This window comes from Catharus ustulatus, chromosome Z (assembly GCF_009819885.2).
Source record: "Catharus ustulatus isolate bCatUst1 chromosome Z, bCatUst1.pri.v2, whole genome shotgun sequence".
NCBI lineage: Eukaryota > Metazoa > Chordata > Aves > Passeriformes > Turdidae > Catharus > Catharus ustulatus.
This window is the reverse complement of record NC_046262.2, coordinates 42,005,445-42,031,650: the sequence shown is the minus strand read 5'-3', so window position 1 is coordinate 42,031,650 and position 26,206 is coordinate 42,005,445. Positions and strand designations below refer to the sequence as shown.

The window sequence follows — 26,206 nt, the reverse complement described above, 5'->3', positions numbered from 1 at the left end:
TTCCTCCCAGGCAATCAGCAATAGGAAAAAAGCAAATGGCCTCAAATTGTGTCGGGGGATTTAGATTGGATATTAAGAATAATTTATTGTCTGAAAGAGTAGTCAGACATTGTAACAGACTTCCTAGGCAATCGTGGAGTGACCATACCTGAAAGAATTTAGGGGACATGTGGATGTGGCACTTGTGGACATAATGTAATAGCATAGATATCAGTGCTGAGGTAATGGTTGGACACAATCATCTTAGAGGTCTTTTCCAACCTTAAAGAATCTATGATTCTGTGTATAAATTTATTTTCCAGTACCTTGTATTTATTTCCTGTGTTGGGAGCCACAATACACAGAGCATTTGTGATGGAAATAATAAAATTCTTGACTGTGAAATGAGAAGATTCACAAGGGCTAAGAGGAAGCATTTTTACAAACCCTGGAAAAAAGTTGACTCCGGGATTTTCACTGCACTCTTTCAGGTAAAAAACCTGAATGGTCAGACATCAGCAGCAAAAGAAGTCTGTGTAACCACATACCTTGTTACAACTTTCAAACACAGATTTACAACAGTGCTAGACATGAATTCTTCTGTAGGTGCATGGAACCATGTCTGCTCTGGTTGTGTTCTCTGTCTCGTCTGAGAAAAAAACAGATTTCAAATCCTTAATGAAGTCATTAGTGTAGGTGCAATAAGTGTAGTTGCAATAAGTGGTAAAATGAGCCATACACAGATGGCTTCCATCCCCTCCCCTTTTAACAAATACAGCCTGAAAGGAAATTTTCAGCTTTGCAATAAGACAAACTATGCTATCTTGACCCTACCCGAAAATAACAAACTAAAACAAAATCAAAAGCCCTCAAAACATTGTTAAGACTAGCAGTTTTGCTTCCCTTATTTCTGAACATCAATTTTTACTCTGTGTCATACCTACTATATAGAGCTATATGATTAAAAACTACATGTAGCAGTATAAGGGGGACATGAATTTTATTTTTTCTTTAGAGGTGGCTTAAAAACATTACAAATATCATTATTAGTGTACCTGACATTATGCGGTTCTGTTCATTTATTTTTTATTTATATTTGTCTTTGAGCATTTCTGCTCTCTGCAGTCTCTGCAGACAATTACAGCAGAGTTTTTCTGCAGGGTTTGGAATAATACTGGGAAGATTTTACATGATCATGAAAGAATTCGACTGCATTAAAAAGATACATTCTCCAGCTGCATTATACGGCTAGATGCTTTAAGGAGAAGCCTGCAATACCAATATAACTGCAGCAGGTGGCACTAAAAGGAGGGTTAACCAGGGTCATGATGAAGACGAGGGGATCAAGAAAACTAAATAGGAAAAGACGAACATAAACGCTTGAAAAAAAGTATTTTCCTTTCTTGTCGCCTAATATAAAGTTGCAGTGACACTGTGCCATACTGCTTGTATGGTGAACATGGACTTGATGGAGCTGAATTAATGAAAGGCAAGGTGAGGAAGGTCATAAGTGAATAGCTAATTTCTAATTTGGTTGATGTCTTTGAATGAGGAATTTACTGGGAAGCAATAAAACAAATACTCCCAGTCAGTCACACAGTATGGATGCTGTTGACTTTTCATATTTCTATTTTTGTGCTTTTCCAGCAAATTACTATTTTTGTTGTTATTAAAAAATGTGTAGTGAATAACTGTGATCACTGAAAGCAACTGTTCTGTTGTAAAGTGGATTTTGTACCAGAAACAGAAGAAAGGGCTTATAAATGTCCTTTTTAAAACTGGTTTAAAATTAATAAGCAGATCATAATAGTTACATTTCAAAGATAAAAAAAAAAAAAACAAGTAAGTTTTCTGGTGTTTGGGAAAATTTCACATGCAGGATGAGAAGAAAAACAAAAACACTGGAAGAGTGAGGGAAATTCAAAAATTACAATAGGAAAAGAGGCTTGTCTGAGTTCCACAAAGAGGAACTCAGAAGTTAGTGAGAAATCTGGACACTGTATGGAAGAGAAATGGCAAATGAGATAAGATTATGTGAGCAGAAATATTTCATGGATGCAGGAGGAAGATATGGTGCAGAAGCAAAAAGGAGGCTGCAATATTCTGTGTGAGTCAAGCTATGCTATTTTATGCACTTTACCAGTGCCAGATACCGTAGATTCATCCCTGGAAAAACAGATGATTATCTTGATATTGCAGATAAATACTGTATAGACTTCTGCAACTCTGTCTGTCGAAACAGAAACATGTACATATTTCAGCATATCATTTCATTCTAAGATCAGCTTTTCCATAATTACAGAAGTACATTATATCCATGTGTATATTTGCATGGAGTTTAAAAAAACAAAATGAAACAAAAAAAAGATGGAAAACCCTATGACCTTTGTCTGCTAGATGTTCCTTTTTGGTGACTGTAAGCTATTTTATAAGTCAAATATTTACCCACAATGGCACTGGCCTTTTTACTGAATTTGCATTACGTTACCAGAATAATAATTCTTCCTAATTCAAAGCCCTGGAGATCTTAGAGCTAATCCTAAAGAACATCATTACATTGAAAGTCCTTGCCAAGATTTTATGTGATATTTGTCCTATTTTTAAGCATGAAATTTTGTCTAGCTGCAGAGTCAAGGACCATCTCATGGGATATTCTTTAGAGATGGGATGCAGCACATGGAACATTTTTATACTCATATTAATTTAGTTAGAAGGTCAATATTAACTTAAGGAACTATATTGCAAAGAAATCCAGCCTCTGGACAAGTGACTCTATGGTTGTACTAAACTCTGGAAACAGAATGTAGAATTTAAAGGATGATTTAGGAGAGCTGGAAGGCAGGTTATGATTCACATAATCTTTAATACAGTTTCTCCATGCATTTTTATTCAAATAAAAGTTGACATGGAGAAGTGGAAGGCCAGTTGCATAATAGATTATTAACTTCACTTGAAACTTTCTACCCAATATAGCAATTTAGAAATGGCCTTTTTTTTTTTTTTAATTGTACTGATTTGCTGTTTTTAAAAGAATGTAACAAAAAACCTGCATTGATCACCTATCAAATCTGTTTTAATTGTTTTGGCTGAGGTGAAATACATTTTTGTGATATCTAATACAGTCTGGCTTAGACAGTATGAAACCAGAACATATTTTACTCTTACTTCTGAAGATAAGAGCATAATAAAAGCATCCTTCTAGGAGTGAGGAAACGGATTTAAATAATCAACAAAAATTTAGAATTTTTGGGAGCTCAATTCACATTTTGTCTCTATCCCACAGTTATTCCTGACACCCGACAATTCTACATGGCAATTTGCAGAAATTGCAACCTCTGCGACATGGAAGAGGAACACTCTGCAACATTGTACCTAGTGTCTAGCCCACATACTGCAGTATCATTGAGGATGGAAAATCCCGTTGGTATATAGGGGCTGCTAGATAGTTCACATCAAGTAGGCAGACAAAGTTTGGACCACTGGGCTGAATATACAAATGATAAGTCTGCTTTTTATACACCTCACAGTCACAAGGCACACAGTTTTGTTGTGTACTGTCATAGCAATTTCATCAAAACACAGTTCGTACATACAATGTAAACGCTGCAGAAGCAGCAGTGATGGGGCCACTGATGTGGTCCTTTGATGCAGCTTCTAGCCTTACTAATGTCATGAGTTTGCTAATACACCATTAAATTTCTCACACTCAAGAAATAATGTCTTTAGGGTTAGCACATACAATAATTCAGCCTATTTTGCAAAAAAACCCACTACAAACGAACAAACACCAAACAAAACCCCAAACCAAAACCACACACTTCTAGGATATAGTTAGAATATAGTGACCTAAAATTCTTCTGAAGCTCTTTCTCAAATGAAGCTATTTCCCAAGCACAAGCAATGGGACAGCTTAAAGAGAGCTTGCCCTCTGTGAACGTATATAAAGCAAAACACTCCATGTGGTATTTGATGGCTAAAGTATTTTTGGAAAGCCAGGTGCAATAGTATGTTTATGTTACGTTTAGGTGTTTACTCTTGGGAGTTGAGAATGTAATTCTTTAATGCCAGCATTAATAGCGATAAAACCTCAGGGACAGTGGTGGTGCCTTTTTTCTGAGTGGCAGTCAATCACTAACTTCTCAAGTGAAGGCAGGCTCTCATTTTATTTGCAGGCTTAGGTTCTCTCCTACAGGCAAATCGCTTTCCTTTAAGAGAGCAGAACTTGCAACGCTTTTGCAGCTGGAAAAAAAAAAAAGAAAAAAAGAAAAAAGGAAAAAAAAAATTAAAAAGAAAGAAAAATTACCACTCATGGAAAGCTAGGCAGCAGGCAAAGCCAGCCGTGGCAGGACGCGGGCAGAGCGGGCAGGGCAGGCAGAGTACGGGCAGAGCGCTGGCAGGGCGGGCAGAGCGCGGGTAAAGGACGGGAAGCGCGGATACAGCGCGGGCAGAGCGGGGCAGGGCGGGCGGAGCGCTCGCTGCCGAGCCGTCCGCGCCGCCCAGCACCGCCCCCCGGGCCGCCCGGTGCCACCTGCCGCCGCCAGGGGTGTGCAGCGCCGCGCCGGCAGCGCGGAGAGCCGGGCGGGCTGCCCGCGCAGCCCCGAGTGCGTCTGTGGCAGCGGCGGGAGAACCTCGCTGCTGCTCCTCAGGGCTCGCCGCTGCCAGCGTGAGGAGCAGATCCGGAGGTGTGCGTGCGTGTGCCAGGAGATGCGGAGCGCGTTTGGCTGAGGTGTCTGGCCTGGGAAGCTCTGCAAAAAAGAGGCGGAGAGAGGCGGTGGGAAAGAGGCAGGAGCAGAACTGAAGTACAAGCACAGCTGTCTCCGAATACTCTGTTTCTTTTGGGTGCCTCAATGAATGTGAACATGGATTCTGTCACTGAAATATTCTTGAAGCTGCTCGTTCTCCTGTCTGTTCATGACCAGCTCATGGCAGTGGCAGGGAATAAATGTGAGTATTGCATATGATTTAAAACTCAATCCAGTGTGTTGAAAACTTCTGGATTTTTTTTTTTTTTCATTGAGAATAAATATAATTTTTGAGACAAACATTTATGCTTTGAAGTCATGACAGCAAGCTCCAAGTCTGAAAATGTTCTAAACTCTTCTATAGATTTTTGTTATGATTCTGTGTACAAATGTTGTTTATAAAGCTTGCTGTATTAGAGTATCTGAAAGCAGCATTTTGCTCAGGGATGAATGTTCAGCTGTATTTTCATTTTTGTTTTCTCTTTTGAAGTGCAGTATTTTCCAAGGAATTGTGTATTACATATACTGGCAGACTTCTATTGTGCCATGCTTCTATTGTGAGTGGGTTTTAACATTTGAAAATTTTCAAAGCTGGTATCTGCATATCCTGGATTAAGCTGGCACTCAACTTAAATGGCAGTCGCAGCGCAGTTCAAAAGCAGTAGAAATGTATGTAACAGGGAAAAATGTGGATACCAAGACTTTAAGGTCTCTGCATTGATTGCTTAGGGAGTGTTGTTCATGCATGACTACAGAAGAGAATGCTAACAGTTACAATAGAAAGTTATTTTTTTTTTAATGAGTTAGCTAGTGGAGTGGTATCCCAAAATAAAGACTGTGATTACACTTTTAAGGGCAATCTGCTCTCTAGGAGGCAAGTCAGATCTATACATATAAATATATATCTATATATGGATAGATATATAGACAGACACATATATATGTATCTGAAAATCTGTTTCCAGTGTTGAATTAGGTTAATTATCTTTAAATTAAGAAAGAAAAGAACTTACAAAGAAATTATTTTTTAGGGATTTTATAATTCAGTATTACAACTGAGTTATTCTTGTTCCATTTCATTAAGCGTTAAAAATCTCAAGGATTTCATTTTGTGTTCTGTGGTAGTGCAGTAGCCTAAATGCCAGGTGCTCATAACCTGAACTGAACATATTTTCTCCCCTTCCTGTTAAGGCACTGGTTGTGCATCACAGGAATGGGTAAGGCTGAAGTAATGCTTCTGTGGGAAGAAAGTGCATGCCAAAGCAATGAGGAATGTTCAGGAATAACCTTACAGCCCGGTGGCAGGGACAGCTCCCTGGAAACATTTGAGCAATGACAGAGAAGTTTAAAGTGTTCAATGGATCTATAGCCTAGGGTTTTGCATATGGATGGTTTGTAAACTAAACATGCTCCCATGAGCCAGACATTCACACTGCAGCACCGAAATGATCTTATGCTGTCATTCAGTAATGATATCTCATTTGATACTCAAGTGCATAGTGTAGCCCTAAACATGAATACTAAGTTCCTCTTGTTAAACACCCTGCTGCAATCCAGTCACAGCTTTAATTCTCTTCATCATTCGGTATTGTACAGTTTATGAATACATCCATTTTCACAAGACCATGATAATTGAATTGCACATTAATAGCATTTGGCACTATGTACGAAACTAAATCAGTTACTTACAGGGAGGCATATTAAAACCATTGCAAAGAAGACTTGCATCACACAGCAAAGCAGTAAAGCACTAGAGGTCACTCTTACAATTTAGGAAGCAAGGTTTGAGGAAGAGGCTCAAGCTCCTTTCCAATACAGAATTCTAAAGGATAAAACAAATCAAGTATAAACTACTGTCTTGTTCAGACACATCACAAAAACAGGGCAAAATCCTGTGTCAAATGGTTGAATTGAATGAATAGATTTTTTCACGGATATGCTACTATTTATAAATGCCAAGTATTTTTATTTAGGAGTAAAACCTAACTACTATGTCAAAGCGTTAATCTGAATTGAAAATACAAGAACTCTGCCCATGCTACAGGCAAGATATTATTAAGAGGAGAATAAATTAAATTATTTAAATTAAACAATGAACAGTAACCTATGAAGAGAACTTGGCCAGCCTAACACATATTGTTCATTTTCAATATCTAATCTGGAAAAAAATCCCTTTATATATTGTTTTGAAAATGCAAATTTCTGTAGAACAGATAGTTTGTTTTAGAAGTGACAGTTTACATGAGAAGCATTAAGGTATTAATTTCATTAGTGTGTTACAAAATAAAAAATTCTCTTAGGAGAAAAGGTTTTTCATAATTACTGATTATGGTGGATCCATGCAGGAGCCATTATCTACCTACTTGAACTTACTTTACTTCTTTCTTCTTGTGATGTTAATCAGGAATTGAAATCCTTTTCAGTAGGTGCTTCTATTATTAGTATTCATGTAGTTAAACACATTTACAAAACTAGGAAAAATTTTATTTTCTTGAATGAATTTCAATGGCTATGTTTTCTAGTAGGCTGCCAATTATCAAAGACAGTATGCTGGATCTTTAATTTTTCCTCTATATTAATATATTTTTCTCGTTTTAATTTTATGGCTCTTTTTTAGTAATAGATACTGAAGTTTTGCTTTGCCTTTTAGGCAAAGTAAGCGACCAGTAAGAAAAGACAAAATTAAAAACTTTTAAATGTCATCTTGAAGCATCATTGGAACATTTCTAAGTTACTTGTCCAGAGAAAATTCCTTAGATCAAAAATTGATGGGTTCAAAATTATTTATTTCAAAGAAATTGCAATATTCCTCTTTTGAGTGAAATGATTTTAAAGTTCTTAGGTGGTTGGGAGCTAAGAAACCTTGTAATGTAAAACACAAAATTTTATTTCTAGGGTCTTATTTTGTGTTTGTTTGTTCCTCTGAAAATTAGCACTGACACTTCCAACCAAGAAGTAATAATTGGCGCTGAAATTTCAAATATTTTAAAAGTTCTGTGGTAGTGCTGCTTAGAGCTTTCCAATACTTTTTTTCATCCCAGAGAATTGCACTTACAGTGTAGTTGAAAGAAGTTTGAAGTGCACAGCCTTAGTAAGTAACTGTATAAGGTCAAGTGTGAGTTTTCAATGGGATTGAAATGGAAGATTACTTACAAAGCAAGTACTGCTGTAAGTTTTTTCCACTGGAGCTATGTGACATTTTTATTTTATTGGTAACTGTCTCTACTGTTGTAAATCAGCAAGTTACTAAATCATCACTTGAGAGCCTGCCAGAAATTGGTACTCCAGTAGGTGCAGGGTATTGGTTTTTTTTGAATTCTCTAAAGCTTAAGTGTTGCAGAAAACATAATTAAACCCTCTATACACATCAATTCAGCTGTGACTGAAAATTATTAAGGGAAATTGTTACAATGGATAGAAATAAAGAGGAATTGGGAAGTTTCCATACAAATTCTCACTTCTGCATACCTACTTTTCTGTGTTAAAACTCCTCAGTTTTACAGAAGGTTTTGTGAATTCAGATTTTCACACATCTACTGTGATGATCACAATTTCTACAAACACACAAATGTTTATTATTATTATTATTTCTACTACTGCTACTATGATTGCTGTTGATTTTATTTTCTATAACAGGAATTTCTCATTTATGCTAGGTCAGAGGACCTCTCTAAAGCTGACTGAAAATGACTGTTAATGAAACTGAAGTTTTGAAATAGAGGACTGAGTTAACACCATACCTTGATTATTCCATCAGATGCAAGTCATTGTACAAGTATTATCCCCTGGGATACTTGCTACAAGGAAAACATTGTATATTAATTTTGAAATGAATACCAATCTGATGTTAATCATTGGTACCTAACAGTTCCGTAGACTCACTGACAATTATATAGAATCACATAAAAATAAACTTAAGTGGTGTTTATCAAAACCAATATAATTTATAATGTAATTCTTTTCCTGTTAGTTTGTGTTTGATGTGAACTGGAGGGGAGGAGAAGGTAGTCACTTCCTTAATTTTCTTTTAACCTCATTAATATTTATTTTCTGTTTATTATCATCTATCTCTACTATGAGAGAGCAATGGAGTTCTCATCAGAGATCAGGCCATCTCTGGGCAATTATTTACATGAATAAAACATTACAGACATCGCTGGTATATTTGGCATGTTGTTTGTACAGTAACATCAAAAACTTTTATCAACATGAAATCTAAACTAATACCAGAAAAAAATCCATCAATCTCTTTTTTCAGACTTTAAAGGCTTAGAATTCACAGAAAAGCCTTGGATTGATTGCACTGAGTATAATCAATGATTCACATCCCATTGCTCTAGGGTTTAAAATTCCCATGAATACACTTTTCCCTGAGCCCAGTCAGTTGGATGGATGGAGCAAAGTTGGTCATGACTGGAGAAGTCATGTTTGGAGGAAAATGAAAGACAAGTAATGACATTCTCAAAGATAGAATGATGATACAATCAGCCACAAGAAGAAAATGAAATAGGTTCTATGTTAATTATTTACTACATTTGCTGTGAAGGTTAGGATGTACTGTATTTTGATTAAATGACAACCAAGAGGTCCAAAGGAAGCAACTTCTTCATATCTTCATAAATATTCAGACATGGCCATTCTGCTTTCTTTATTTCTTTCCTGCATAGGCGTACATAAGCCTACATCTGTGTTCATCCACAAGAAAGTAAACTTTTGACTAAGATGATTTGCCAAAGTCTCACAAAATTATGCATGCTTCTATCATAGTGTCAAGTGTAATATTCTTCCCAGACATTTCTCTGTGGCATTAGAAATAATCCACAAATAGTTTGTCCTACATTTATATGTCTGTGGTGTTTTAACCCCAGCCATCAACCAAGCCCAACACAGCCACTCAGTGATTCCCCCAACCGTGGGTGAAGATGAGGAAAGGTAAAAGGTAGAAAACTTGTGGATTGAGAAAAGTTGAACTTGATGACCCTCGCAGGTCTTTTCCAACTTAGCATGTTCTGAAATTCTGTAATTTTGTGCATAGAAAAAACAAAAACCATATACCCAAGCAAAGAAAAACAAGGAATGTTTTCACCACTTCCCATGGGCAGGTAGAGGTGTTCAGCCATCTTCAGGGCCCCATCACAAATAACAGTGACTTGGAAAGACAAATGACATCCCTCCAAATGTCTCCCCTGCCCTTCCTCCCCCTTCCCCTAGGTTTTATATGCTGAGCATGATGCCATATAGTCTGGGGTGTCAGTTTGGTCAGTTTGGGTCACCTGTCCTGGCTGTATCTTCTCCAGCCTCCCAATTTCCTTGCAGTTGTGGCAGTGCAAAAAGCAGAAAAGATTTTTGATCTGTGTGATTTGATCCCTGCTCAGCAAAACCAAAAAAATATCTATATTATCTTCCCTATGTTCAGCTCAAACCCAAAACGTGCCCTATACTTGACACTGTGAAGGAAATTAACCCTACCCCACCCAAAACCTACACAGTATCTCATATGATATACTTGCCATTACTCTGTCCACTGATTCATTTTCTGAAAAAAACCTTCAATCTCATCTTCTAACAAGTTTAGCAGAGAAAAAATAGGCCAAATATTCCCCATCCCTTCTCACTCCTGCTACCTCCCCACTCCAAAAAAGCAAATCAAAGAATAATTGAATAGTCAAGAAACACTAAATCTTTCCAATATTTCTTTTCTTTCCCCCAAAATAAACCTATGCATTGTTGCTGCTTTTAGATCTGAGAGTTTAGTGTGCTGTGTCATGCAGAATTGTGGGAAAGCTAGAACTGCTTCTCAGTAGTTTTAATGTTTAATGTTACTGCTCTCAACTAACAGGGTGATAACAGAGGTGGAGCTGTGAGACCCATCACTAATTCAAAGGGCTTTCCTTCCAAGAACACTCTAGCAATTTTTAAAAAGTGGTGAAGAAACAAAAAGTACTAAAATTATTCATGTCTCTGTCTGTCACTGACTCCAGACGTACACATTATCTTTAAAATGTTTCTGAAGTGAAAAGTTTAAATTTGCTTTTCCGTCTAAATTTTCAGTTGTTTTATGTAGTGGGATGGAAAAGCAAAAACAATAGTAAAAACATTATATTTCGCACTGTTAAGTGTTTTGGTAAATTGATCTGATGGTTCTTAAATATAAAATTTCTTTGTAACTTGTAATTTTGACAGTCAGGGCCTATGTGTGACTTGCAGATTAAAAATTGAAGAAGAGATGTCTTTCTCAGAATACTGAAATGTATTAGATAAATATCATTATAACAAGGGCTCTCTTTCTAAATTTGGAAATAACATAAAACATACAGGAGAAACAGCATGCTGCCAAGATGAAAATGTTTTGCTCTGTTTCTTTGTAAAAAATAATGAATCTTTACTACTAGGGTTTAACCAACTGTGGTTTATTGAAATTTTACCTCTGCAATGTTTTGTATTGATGTATTTTATCATTCTTACTTATGTATCGTGTATTTGTGTTTCATATATGTGCAAGTATACCATTACAGGCTAATGTTACACTCCATAGAATGCTCTAGGTCATCTGTTGTCAGTTGAAGTTGAGGCCAGTAGCCTTGAGTTAAATCTGTGAAACACGGTGGAGGGTTGGTGTCCAATTATTTTGCTTTAAGTATTTACTACAAATTGGTATGCTATTTTTTAGTAACCAAAATATTGTGTGGACCTGAGCTAAAAACTATACCGTCTGTAATCTACTTAATGAGTATTTTTAGTGTAATAATTTGAAAAGTGATTGAAATCCTGGAAACTTCATTTTAAGTACATTAAAATTAGGAACAACAGAATTACTATTTAAATATCATACTCACTTAATAAACAAGTGAATAAAACTGCCTCTGGGGCATTATGTCTCAAAGGATAGAGAAAAAAATTCGTTAGAAAATCTATCTAGCTGGGTAACAGATCTAATAACTTTTCGTTAAGTAGATCTTGTTATTTAGTTGTGCTCAAGAATAAGTTATTGCTTGTTCCTTGCTGTTAGAGTGCCTGTTTGTTTCCATAATATTATTTTAGCAATTAAAATATTTGCATATGGGGTCTTGAGGGAAAAGTAGATTAGAAACAGCATGTTGGAATATTTGAATTTATTTTTATTACTTAATATCTTTATTTTTTCAGCCAATAGCTGAAGAAGATCTTGCACTTTTTCAGATGTTCTCTGTCCTCTTCTAAATCTAAGTAGAAAGTGTTTTTCTTTAAAACATTAGTTGTTCCTAAAAATAAGATTTTATAATTTTTAAATTCTGATTTCATTTAATATTTGCTACAAGAAATCCCTATGTGCATTTACTTGGCCTGTTCAGAGTTATTGTGAAAGAATAACTTTATCAAAAACCCTAAAGAACAAAGGAAAATCTCATAAAATACGTGGTTAAACAGGATACCAAAAATATTACACAGACGCCACATAACCTAATAAAACTCATCTGGACAGAAAACAGAATATGTTGTTATTAAAGAAGGCCTGGAGCAGAAGTTTTGAACAAGACAGCAGGAGCAAAACCTTTTGAGGGGAGCATGCACTAAAAAAGTGATGCTCTTGACAAACCAAGTTGCAAACAGGGAACCCAAAACACTGGTTTAGTTCACCTGCAGCATTCTACTGTATCCCAAGTTATATTAGACTGGATATGCCCAATATGGATATTCTATAATTATCTGAAAATTTTGAGGGTGTGGAGTTTTGTTGGTTTCTTCAGGATAACTAATTATGGCAGAGGTCATGTGAAGCTTAGTGCTATGGAGTACTAATAAGAAAATACAAATTTGAAGCTCAAAAATGTTTGGAATTTGAAATAAAATTATAGATGAGCAGGAGAAGAGAGAATTTCATTGTTGAATTTATTTGCAAATATTACTTACTTTTGAGATACACGACTAACTTCTGTCTTCTGCAGAGACAGGAAAATTGGGTTTCATCTGTCTGAAATTAAAAATCTGATACTTAGATATTTGTATCTGAGCCAGCTAAGTCCCTTTTTAGAAAAAAGAATATCTTACACGAAGAAGTCATGACAAAGCTGGAAGGAAGAAATCACATGAAAAGGCAATTTTCAGTATAAAAGTGCTATTTGTCTCACTAGTGATTATGACAGAGTCTAAGTAACAAGGTCATCTATATGCTTTGTAGACGTCTACACTTGATGAGATAGGTTCCAGTTCTGTCAAAATGTCCTACTGTAAATAAGTGTTAGAAAAAAGTGTACCAAGCTATATTGATTATCTTGTACAGCAATCACCAGCTATACCTGGTGACTCATTCATATTTGCTGTTAACATTCCCTGAGTCTCCCTTTTCTGTGTTTGGTACCAAAGGCTCTCCTTGATTTCCCAGGGGTTAAGGCTGCTGCTTTTGCTAGCCCTAGACAAAATATAGGGACTAAGTGAGGAGCTGGAAATGTCCTACCAGTGAGACCGTCTTTCATTCCTGAAATTGAGAAATAGATATTTGACCATATACAGTGTTCTGGTACAGTGCAATCTCATTAAATTAAATAAACCGAAACTGACTGTTCTATCCACCTGAGACAGTCTGATCTTTCCACCCCTTTGATAAACCATGACTAAAGCTTCATTTTAACCTGTCTTGTCAAAACCTGTAGGTTTTTTTTTTCTTCTAAAGAAAGGATAGAGTGAAAGAGACTCTATTATGGAAAAAAAACAAAACAACCAAACCACCAAAACCGGAATACCAGAATATGTAAACAAAAACACCTACAGCATTTCTTTTCATAGAGCAATAATAAAACAAATAAAAATATCCTGGTACTTTTATGGTTACTTTAAAGCCTTTCTGCCATCCAGACTTGACTGTTACTTAGACAAGAAAGCCTTTTTACGTTTCAAGCCAGTAAACTGTGGCTCTCCAATCAATGACAGGAAGCCTATCTGCTATGGAGTAGTCTAGTTTGCAACAGTTTTGTAATCATAATGAGATTTACTTACCCTTATTTTTTAGAAGAATCAGCAATCTTTAATAATTGTTTTTGTTTGGTTGGGTTTTTTGGGGGGGGTTGTTCTTGTTTCAATTAAAAGTAGAACTGAATCTTGCTGTCCTTATTCTTTATAACTAAAGCTCCTAGGGAAATCAATGGGAGCTTTGCCTAAATAAATATTGAATAAAAGCTGTAGAAAGAATGAGCTGAATATTCATTCAACAGTGATATGGTGCACAGTTTGAATATAACTGAAATTAACTCTTTATTTGCTTTCTAAGTACCAGTCGTTTCGCTATCCCTCATTAGGAGGATGCAGATACACAACTGTATAACAAACAAAAATTACTCATTTGTCCCGCTTGACAAAAAATAAATATGAGAAGAAAAAGACATTTAGAATATTAGCTAGATCCTGTTGGGGATTGGGGAATTTCTTTGCCTGTAGCAAAACCTACTGCTGTTTTTCTGAGCTGATGGTAACTTTTTTAAAAAAAAACCAAAACTATCAAGATGATTGATTTTTATTTTCAAGGGTGAAATAGCCCTTAAAACTAAATTATTTCAGGACTGTCTGGATGCAATGGAGCACACTGACGATTGCTGAGCTCTGCGCTGCAATTGATAAAGTATGTTTTCAGTAAACTCTTAGTTTTATCAGCCTGGGTGTGGAAGTTTTTAGGGCTGTTTTTCAGTTGCACCATGCCAGCAGGATCTGGAGCTCCACCATACCCACCAGAGATTACATTTCTGTCCTCAAGCAAAGTCTGTTTCGGAGACTACTTTTCCAAAGAGTAGACTTGTCCTCTAGTAATTACGACTGAGAATGACCCAACCTCTTGGAGAAAGGAGGGATTATCATAAAACTTGTTTACAAATAGTATTCCATAATTTTACTCCTAATATACTTGCTCTTGCATAAAACATATTTGTAAACATAAATGTATGTCAACGAGTATGTTTCTCTCATTGCAAAACAGGACAGGCAGAACCATGCTGCTTTGTAATCTCATTTCCTGGTGTATTTTTGGAAGATCTCGATAGCAGTGGTTAGTGCGGCACAAGAAAAGACTGTGACAGGGTTTTTCTCAGGGCACAGTTCTGTAAAAATATTACTTGGATGTCAAGTAAAATAAAATACAGAAGGAATGCAGTGATAGATCAATCAGCTACTAAACCTTTGTTAGGTTTTGATAGACCCACTGTTACTGTAAGGGAGTATTAATGTGCTTTTATATCTGGGTAACATTTGCAGTGCATATAATAATAATTAATTGTAAGACTCTCACCTAGACACAGGTGACAGGTTAAACATAAACATAACATTCTACAGAAGAATCCTTTCAGTTTTGATAGGAAATGTGTAAGGTTTTTAATGGAATATCACATTAGCATCTACTCCTTGTATATTGTTAATGTGTTTGGGATGTGATGACTTTTTTCTTTTTTTTGTTTTTCTTTTGCAAGGGCTCAAAGACTACCGTCTCTACTCAACTTGTTTTGATTTTTGTGAGCAGTCATTACCTCATAGATCATACTTATGCTGTATAGCTGTGCTTTACTGTGTTCTGATTCATTCTCCATGGACAGGAAAATAAAGACTTTAAGAGGCAGAGACTGGGTAAAAGCAAGATTGATGTGCAAGTACCCATATGTACATTTCTGTGCTGTCTGCAATGAAGTGTTGTTATTTTTGAAATCTTTGCAAATTGTCTACATCTCTTTGCCAATTTGCTCTTTGTAGCCCAGAAGTGGTAGATAACCAGTCAGACTGCCCTAAATTTAGAGTGCTAGGTGAGTGATGGATTCACAGTTATGCTGAACGTTATCTCTATTATACTTAGGAAATTGTAGTAGAAAACAACCTTTTTTTCACCATCTTGTGTCATGTTGGGGCAGGGTGGGTGGAGGTGGGGAATCTACCATGGCAAATAAGTCTTTTCTTCTTGTATCTCTGCAGTGACTAGATAGAAATTTGGCAATGTTATGCTTCTTGGATACTATATTTTCCATGGATATTCTACACAAGGACAGATTGAAAATTTCTAACAGAGAATTCTCTGATCTAACTCTCACCTCTAGTAAAATGTGTATATGTCATGGAGGTACTGAAGATAGTAGTCTCTGTTTTGATGTTTCTAATATATTTTTATAATGTCTCAGTGGAAGTGTTTCTAAGATAATGCCGCAGGTGTTGAAAACGTATGTTGAGCAGAATCAAATTATGTCAAGTTTCAGTGCATGGTTGTGCATATTTGAATATTAAAGATTTAAAGATATTATTAAAAAATCTACCAGTGCTAAAAATATAATGTTCATAGTTACATGTTAGCCTTTATAGTTATATGTATCCTTATCTTGTTGAATGCTTTAATGCCATCTCAATAGATTTTTTTTTAAATGAGAGATACATCTTTGACATGTGAATTTTTTTTCATACTTTATCATTTACTGATTGCATAGATATTTAATTATTTATATTATTTTTGTAGATATAATTAATGTAGAAATACGTTTGGAAAATAGCATCCCAGACTGGACAAGTGTCCTTTTCTCAGTAATTCACAATGGATAAATGTAATAAATTTAACCTTAAACCTGGAAGACCCACATTCATGAGAATTTTTAAATGTTTCTGTCATTCTTCCTACCCTGTCTCTTGCCAATAAAGTGCTATGTGTAGGAGAAAGTGGTGATGAAAATGGTGTACCTCCGACTTTGAAACCCCATTGCTAAAAATATGTTAGAACCATTTTTGCAGTAATGGACAATTTCAGAAAATCAGATATTGCATGGTACAACATCTATTTTTCAGACTAGAACATTTTAAAATATTGGATGTTTCTTAAATGGTAATTTTTCGTAAAACATAACAAGGTAAATAGGTAACATAACAAGGTAACTAGCAGAGGGTGGTAATCACTCTGGTAATCACTCTACCTTCTTGGAGTATAAATAGTAGTCTATTTTATAGTATTTTTAATATCTGCCTAAAAATATTTGATGGACAGTATCTTGATACACTTAAATTTATTCTAAGCAAATAATTCCTTGCCATTTTTCCAGCAATTACTCTATCATCCCTGAGAGAAGAAATACTATGCCAGATCAATATTATCAGTATTAGAATATGAAAATTTTATGAAAGAAGAATTGTGTTATTCCTTCAGACTAAACAGAAATTTAATTTTCAAAGCCTAACTGCACAACTCAGAAGAAAATAAAACATTTTTTAAATAGTAAGTGATCTTCTGCTTAAACTATGGTTGGAGAATTTTTATATTATCTGTCAAGGCATGTTAAGCAAACTTCATGCTTAAATACATCTATATATATAATATAATTAATGAACTGCACAGTGAGCAGAATCGCACTTCAGTAAATGTTTCTAAAACAAGTCTGCATAGATGCCTCTTGACAGATACCTTCTAACCACTTGCCCCAGTACCAGCCCTGAGAGTGGTCACACATCAGGCCACTCTTGAATCCAGGTCTTCTCCCAGTTCTGCTGCCCAAATGTGGACTCAGGCACCTTGCTGGTATTCCGGGATTGCTACAAGATAATGGGGAGTCATGTATTTGGCAATCCTGCTCTTAGAGTGTTTAGTCCCTTCTGAAGCAATCTTGCTCTCTATACCAAATTATTTCTCAATCGCAAGTTTACTACTGATAACAACTTAGAATTTGACTTTCCCCTTTCCACTTTTGTACTTGTGTAGCTTTGTGGATAACTATTTTTTAAAATTGCGGTTGAGAAGTCTGATTTTGTGGATCAAAGGTGAAAATAAAATGTGTGCCAAGTTTATATATAATACTATATTTGAAGGTGTAGAATGTGGATGGGGGAAAATGCAGATGCCCATGTCTTAGTCTACTATGTTTTCAAAGAATATTGAAATTGAAGAATGATGCCTCGACTAGATTCTTTTAGGACTTGAAAATGAACGTTTTTTTGTGTATGGGTAGGTGGCTGTGTTGTCTTAAAAATGACTCAGTTTTAGTTTTTCTTACAATAGTGGGGTTTGCTGCAGTATGAAATAATGTTACATGATCAGTCAAAACAAATGTTTGTTGAACCACAGTGTAAGGGACTCTCTTATTTCATAAACTCCCTCAATTCTCTTTTACAGGCATCAGAAATTCAGATGCTTGATTGTTTCATTTACCATGGCCTCATTTATTTCCCTGGCAAGTTTTCCAGGAGTTGGAATTATGTCTATTTCTGGCATGTGATTGGGCTGCCTCAATAAGCCTTGGCCACTCTGCTCATTACTGTTCCTTACTATTAGTGAGATATGTGCAGTTTTCACGGGGATATGAGTAGATGCATCCTTCAAATTTGGAAGCTGTGAATATATATATTTGAATATTTGAAGCAACAATTTATAAAAAAGAAGAGCCTGATAGTGATTAAACCTGTGTGCTGCTGATAGCCCATCTGTAAAACATCCTATATGTGTTAGCTGCAAAACATCATCTGTGTGTTAGCTGTGTGTTATCTTTTAGGGTTTGCTCAAAATGATTGGCTGTGCGTGTCAGCATGTTGCTGCTTTGTGTAGTTTTTATGCCGGATTTTGATATTTTACAACCTCTGTGCAACTCCAGTATTCAAACAGTTGCACAAAACGAAGTCTTTCCAATAATTTTTTTACTAATTAATCTTGCTAATTGTGGAAGAGAATAAAACAATGAGTTATCTCAGCGAAGGCATGAAATATCTGCGTATGGCTCTAAAGGATTTAAGTCTGAGTTGCATTCTGGGCTCCCAGTCCGTGCTTGTATAAGGAAAGATTTCAGCAAGAACATAGTTGGTATCATCATCTGTAAAAAAGTAAGAATATATTGCCTGATTTTTCCCTTGGTTTGAATCTCACAATGATTGTGCATCTTAGCTATTTTTTGGTTTTGATATGAGAATTGGTTTTATTGTTGGGAAACTTCAAGTAGCATTGGTCGTATTGTCAGGTAACTCAAAATCTGGGGAAAAGAAAACCACAAAAGCAGCAAACCACTAAGAAAGAAATTTTCATCATTTCATTGGCAGGAGTTAAACTTCATAATATTTTTATGCATAATATCAATGAATTCTTTAGGGTGACAAGATAGCACTTGTAACTTTACTCACGAATCTATATGTAAAGAATTACTTCGCAAACCAGTGGAGTTTTTTGTTACTATTTTTATAATTGTGATTTTAAATTCTCTTTTAATGAAATTGCTAACATAAATTAGCTCTCTTTGACGTTAATTTTCTGCTCAGTTTTAACATGGTTTTCCTATTGATGTTTATGTGTTTATATTGACATTTGTGAATTTAACAGAGGACACAAGCGACTGAGCTACAACTACTGATGCAGACTGTGCTGAAGGATGATTAGGAAAATATTGTTACTCTTCAGACTAAGTTTCAGAGTTAGTTCTGATATGCATTCACATTCCTGCACAAATGTTTTCTGTGTTCTTTTAGGCGTGCCATTTACAGCTGCTGTGTGTTGAACCCATACCTGTAAGGAGGGATGCCTTTCCAAGTAGCAGGAAGTTTCACTTTAATATGTCTTTTTCTGTGACTGGTAGAAGTTTTAACTATTTTATGCAACATCATTGAACAAAGTGACAATGGTTTATGTCAAAAGAGGACAAAAACTGTCATGACCTCCTCCAGGTATGTATGTCTCTGATAGTGCTGTATTCAGTCAGGCTTCTCAAAACAGCTGCTACCCTCACCACTCCACCTGCCCCTGCCATAAGTTTAAATTATTGCTCTAACAGTAAGAAATACTTTGTTTGATATTATAGTTAGGTAGTATTTTGAAGAAAAAATGGATAGATAATACTTTAATAATTAGAGCATGAACAGTCTGTGCAATGACAAAATGAGTTTTGTTTTAATCATAGGTAAATTTATTAAGCAATAATGAAATACAGTGTTTTTCTAGGCACTCTGTTATTAGATCGCTCAATTTGTCTTCTCTAAAGGTGAAGCACATTTCTTTAAACAGATCAATAAGATAAAACAGGCAGCTAAGCATAGTCTTTTTGTCTCCACAGTGATTTTTACATCTGTGTATAGAAATGTGAGAAGGCAGTACTAAATAGAAATGTCCAGCAATAAATTTCCTTTCCATGCAAAGACTGCCTTCACTGAAGAGGGTGAGGAAAGACTTTACAAACTAGGACCAAGAGAAAAAATGAATTAATTCTGTCAAACAATGTGTATTCTTCAGAAAAAAAGAACCCATAGTTCTTTTATCTTTTATGTCTTTTTGAGATTTCAGTATTTGCCAAGAGATTAAGATACCATCTTCAGCCTAAAATGATCCTTTTATTTATAGTTTGAGTAAGCACAACAGTAGATATCTCATACAAAATTTTCACTACTAAAAAATTAACATAATGATAAGATCTGTGATAATTAAGCTAACAAAGCAGGCTGATCTTATAACCATGAAGGCAAATTATTTTCAAAATAATCTTTCTTCATGAAAAAAGAGGTGTTGGACTGCAAGATTTATTTTGCAAGTAAATTGAAAATTAAATTATGTCTCAAAGACCTTATTAATTCTTTACAGTCAATTTTTAAAATGTGGTATTTTTGCAATGTTGTTTAACACAGTGTTTCACTTCTACGGAAATTCAAGGGAGTGCAATAAAGATATTTTTCCTTTTTTATATTCTTCTTGAAAGATCTCATCATAATTTTGCAATATTCTACTCCAGGAATGGGTTGAAAGGCAGTATCTTTGTGCATTACCTGTGTTTTTCTTTATTTCACATGGGCTGCTTGAATAGCTGTACTTATCTTATACTTACATAGATATGACAGAGTTAACAAGCGAAATAAAGCAGGAACTCCTAAGGCTGACTGTCCAAATGTCTCTCATTGGTCTTCAATTATAGTAACTTTAGTAAACAGTGGGCATAAGATGTTTGTTTTCACTAAAAGGTCAATTTTTAAAAATTTAGTTTATCTGTTTTTTATGACTTGGGGTGGGGGCTAAGGCTTGGTTTCATATTTACTGCTTTATAGTGTGTCATTACTTCAATAGAACTCTATTGCTCATCTGAGAACAAGCAATCAGTAACACTGGAATTTTTTTCTATTCCACTACTCTATTTTCCTTGTGAACATGTAAGGAAAAATGCGAAAATGACCCCTGAAAAAGGAACTTTTTGCCTTTCTATAAGTCTCTTGATCCAGAGTAAACAAAATCTTGATATATTTTTATCGTGGTTTGAAAGACAGGCAGCTGTGAAGGAAGGCAGGAGCCTCCCTTGGAATGGAAAATGTAAACCCCTTCCCTCCGAATTATTATAATTTTGAAATTAAGGGGCTCTCAGGCAGGGATATGAGACTAAGAATAGCAGTTCTTTACTAGTATGTGTAATAAAGCAAACATGCCAGCAACAACAACTGCAGCATTGAGCACAGCCCGAGCAGGAGCCCAGTTCAGCCATCTGGGCTGCAGGCGCTGTCCCGTGCTGCAGTTCCGGGCACGGCCAGCAGGGGCGCTGGTGGCTCCCCCGGGTGCGGTGATTCCTCCGCGCCTGCAGGGGGCCCTGTGGCGCGGGCAGCATGAGGGAATGGCGGCGGGGCCCGGGCTGAAGGGATGGGAGAGAGGCCTTGTTTCATAAACCCTGGGCATTGTTGGTCCTGGTGCCCAGACTGAAGGGATGGGAGAGAGGCCTTGGTTCATAAACCCTGGGGCAGGGTTGATCCTGGTGCCCAGACTGAAAGGATGGGAGAGAGGCCTTGGTTCATAAACCCTGGGGCCGGGTCGGTCCTGGTGCCCAGACTGAAGGGATGGAGGAGAGGCTTTCCTCACAAACCCCAGTAGGCTGCAGCAGGGCAGGGAGAGGCGAGCTCAGGATCCCGGGCACCCGAGCACAGGGTGATAGGGCCCTCTTTAGGTGAGGTGGGTGATAATAAGGTCACAGTTCAGTGGCTGCTCTCACACCACGCCAGAAGCAGCAGCTCTGGGCTGCCTCCGGCGGCAGCATTGAAATCCCCCAAGCAGCATCTCCGACCGTCCTCCGCCAAAGCTGAGAGAGAAAGAACCCTACAGGTGCCCCCGCCCCATCTTTTATCAATCTTTTATCAGCCCAGCCCAATTCTCAGTGTGTCTCTGCCCGAGAGAAAGTCCTCGGTAAGGGAAGTGCAACCAGATGCCCTCCTCCCCTGAGCCTAGCTACTTCTTTTGCTTTTCTTAAGTTGTTAGTGTTTCCTAGCAACTTATGGGAAAAAAATTCCTTAAGTAAAAAGGAACAAAAGAAAAGAAACCTAACCCCCAACAATTTTCTGCTCTCATTTTCTTTCTTGTCTGTTCAGATGATTGAGGGCTGTGGATGAGAATTTACCCACTAGGACTGGCCTACAGTAATATTGTTTATATCCAAATCTTTGGGGCTGGGGCATGGATTTGTAATTCTTCATGTTGAGACAATAATTGAATGTAATAAATTTTAAGCATCCACTTGCTTTTTTACAATTGCTCACACTTGTAAGTAATTTTATGTCACCTTATGACTAGTACACTTCAGTCTTGTCTGTCTAATGGGCTTCTGACTTGACCTGAAATTCTTGTTATTTCCTGTCAGGTACAGGATCTTGTATTTTGTGATACCAGACTTCATTCTGTGTTATATTCTTCACCATCACCTAGCTCTTTCTTTTGATATCTTGATTCTTCTCTGTATTGATGACACCTAATTGTATAGGGAGATGAATTCATAAATATATCTATTGTTTTTCTTTCATGGTCTTAATTAAATTAAGGAATTCCTCAATTCTGTGATCATTATGTTATGGGTGATTTGATTCTTCCCTTCTTAGTATCTCGTATTACTATTTTCCAGTTTTTATGCAGTATGTAGTTCCTTTTCTTATGTACTCATGAATGATTAGCAATTTTCTATATGACGATAGATAAAATCAGCCACTGCTTTTCCATCTAAAAATTACCTATTGCAGAAAACCACAGATTACTTTGATGTGATCTACATGGGATAAAGGTTTTTCCATTTGATCTAGTTTTTGATTTGCCTTCTTTTTCTAAAATAGTCTTTCCTTTCAGAATTTTCTTAAATTCTCTCATATTACTCAAGTGATTTTTACTACTAGTTTTGTGCCCGTTCTACCTTTCTTATCATCTCCTTTCTGTATTTTTACTACACAACGTTTTGTCCACTTATTCAGTTGTAATTCACCCTGTTAGATTAGTTTATGTGCTTTTATTTATGTTTGCAGTACCATGGATCAGGTTTCAGAATTCAGAGATACTTCTGAACAGAACTCACATGCTAGAATACAGTTCTGTTGACTTCTTTTGTTGTTTTTCATTTGTTCACATACTTCAGTTTCTTTGGTCATCAATCACATTCTAAAATCGTTTGAAAAATTTTTTTTTATATAACTTTGTAGCTAACATTATATTTGTTTGGGGATCAAGGAAATTTTACTTTTAAGCCTGGATGTTTCCATACTGTAAAAGGAAATGAAATGTGTGTATTGGAAAGTAGAATGTCTCTATGAACATAGGCACTCTATACATAGTGATATGCAGAAGCATGCATATTAAAAGATACACATGTAGTCAGAATTAAATCTTAAATTTCATCATAAAATAAGATGGTAACAGCCAATAAATGTGTAAGCAATATGAATATTTGATTTTTTTTCTTGGATTATTGCTTCTTAAAATATTTTCCATGTACTTTATATTTACTTTTTATTATATTATGAGGGAACAACCTAATTTAATTTTGTACCATTGGCTTTTCTTTTGCTTTTCTTAATCTGGTTAGATCAAGTAATGTATTTGAGCTGTTACAAGTGAATAAATTATTTTCATTTAATAAAAATACCTAGAAAAATCTAGATCCTCACTAAACAAAAGCAGATATAATAGCAGTAAGTTCTGTTTAATTGCCTAAATGTGTTGTGCCCTGTAGAAATGTTTTGTGTAGTATGTTGTTTAAATGGTTTGTTTTTAATGCTTAAAAATGTTTCCAAGTTCCTGCATAGAAATTTTTAGACCCCTTTGATTTTGTGGCAAAAGTTATTAGTTTATGTCACTCAGCTATTCAAGTCTTTTCAAAACCCTGCATAGATCTCAAAAAGTGTGAAACTTGATTCTTGAAACAACATTTGTAGATCATGAAATAACATACATTAATAACTTTAAATAGTTAAAATAATAGAGTATATAGACATTTTTCTAGATGAAGCAGGGAAAAATACTATGTTTGTCATTTGTCTGGAGTTACCAAAGTTTTGACTTCTCTCAGTTTGTATAAACTTAAAAAAAATGATTAAACTGTGCTGCATTAGAACAGTAATAGCCCATCATTTTGAATAAATACAAGCAGTTAAATGTAGTGGTGGTTTTATGGAAATTACTTTGGATCATTCCCAAGTTTAGTGTACTTTACCATGTAGCAACCTTTAGCTAACTGTTACATTAGACAACAATGTGAGTATTATAATAATACCTCATTGACTTACGATGGAAAAGAACTGCCAGTGACTTATGTTAAAATGTGCCTTTAAATGACACTCAGTCTCTTAAGATAACTTATATAAGATATGCTTTCTTTTCTTTTTATCATATATTGCTTGGATAATGTCTTAGGAGTGTGCATTTATCTGCTTAAGGTTTTGTTTGCTTGATTTTTCATTTATCTAAAGAAAAATATTAGTATTCCATAGTAACAGTGCCTTCTCAACTCTGAATAAAAATACAGGAAAGAAGGATGTAAACTTGATGACATTGCGTGATCGACTTGAGCTTTTATAAGCTTTCAGATTGTAAATACATATGACTTTTATAAGGGGAAAACATAGTAATTTTACTTTAACATTAAAATGCTGAAACACCAACAAAAATTTTGAACTGCTTTAGAATGAGTTTCAGCAGAGTGGACTAAGTATTGAAAATTACTAAAAAATCTTGGGGAGTAAGGGTTAGTTATCCTCCTCCCATATGTATCACTGTTTTTTTTGTGTTTTGTTGTTTTTGTTTGCTTGTTTGTTTGGTTGGTTTTTTGTTTGTTTAGGGTTTTTAGGGTTTGTTTTGTTCGTTTGTTTGTTTGCTTGCTTGTTTGATCTAAAATTTTATTTCCTGGCAGGCTCACCGTGAACTCTCCTACTAAAGGTCAAGGTTCTTAAGACTCTTTGAAATTATGAGTATGACACTTATTCATAGGCAGTCAAAACCTTTGAAACTTCTCAGTCTTGATAGTGACTTTTCCAGCTTTGGTTTTTCCCACCAGTATTTAAGACATCATCAGCACATTTCTTCAGTTGCCACACGCACTAATTTTATATGATTGTGTGCCTGTGTGTGTGCGTGCCTCTGTGTGTACATGTGCTATTCTTTAATGTAGCAGAAAAGAACCTCTGTCTTTTTTCTACTCTTTCAAGTTTTATTTCTTCCTCATATTAAAACCTTTGTGAGTAGAGTGACAAACATAAAAGAAAAATGAACAGATCTGACATTTTCATAATGAAAACATTATGCTTCTACAAATAAAAATTTTTGTAAGGGGAAGAGGTTTGCAACAGCTGATTAAAGATTTTAATCCTTCAAAGGCTGCAAATTTGTGCATGCAGATATGTCATAGTATGGCTTGGTCTTGTCTCTAATAAATATATGGGTTTGAGAGTAATTAATGAAGCTAAAATAAGAAAAGGTGGAATTCAATTTCTAGGGGTTTGTATTTAATATATCTAATTTAAAAATATGTTTTATATTTAAATTTTTATTTAAAACTGATTAAAGTTTGATTTAAAATTTTTATTAAAAATGCAAAATATTTTTGTTTTATATAACTAGGGTGATTTTAATTCAATCAATTGCATGTAAAATATGCTGTATGAATGAATGAATTTCATTTTTGTTCAAGGAGGAAAGTGAAAATAGCACTAAACAAGCCACCTTTCCATGGATTTACATTTTGCAGTATAAAATTGAATATATAAACTGATCAGTATACTTATCAGTTTATAGCACTATATGCTTATCAATATATAAACTAATAAAAGACTTTTTGAGTACCACTGTAAGCATTTATCTTTGTGATTATTTGCAGTTGATTGTGTTGACTCTCTGGTGCTATATTCTATAAGAAGAAAGTCCATGTGACATCCTTAGTAAAATCCCTTTCCATTAGTATCTTAAAGTTTTTATGAACTTTACCGTCTTTACTATCTCTCCTGTTCTTAAAATGGAGTTAAAATAAGGAGACATAAAGAAAAGCTGGACAGCAGAATAAAGAGAGACATAAATAGTCATACACTGTAGAAATACATAGTTACAGAATTATTATACCTTATTTCTGTAGGGAATCAAGTTGAACATTATAACTTTTTCAAGATGTGTATTTTTAAGTTCTTGTATGAATTGTGAGAAAATAACTGTCTAGTTGCACACTGCTTGTGAGACAGACACCAAGGCTTTTCTTTGTTTATTCACACACCATCTGGTATGTCTCAGAAGTTTTGTGGTAAACATGTTGAAAATTTGC

At 35.5% G+C, this 26,206-nt stretch overlaps 1 protein-coding gene across 2 annotated transcripts in view; it reads left to right on the top strand.

The window, feature by feature from the left end:
* Positions 1 to 4,537: 4,537 nt before the first annotated feature.
* LOC117010618 (contactin-associated protein-like 4) overlaps positions 4,538 to 26,206 on the top strand; it is a 238,988-nt gene continuing 217,319 nt past the window's right edge. For both annotated transcript variants that reach the window (XM_033085306.1, XM_033085305.1), the window contains exon 1: positions 4,538 to 4,923. In XM_033085306.1, the coding sequence (XP_032941197.1) occupies positions 4,827 to 4,923 (97 nt within the window). In that variant the 5' untranslated portion in view covers positions 4,538 to 4,826. The remainder of the gene's footprint in view (positions 4,924 to 26,206) is intronic.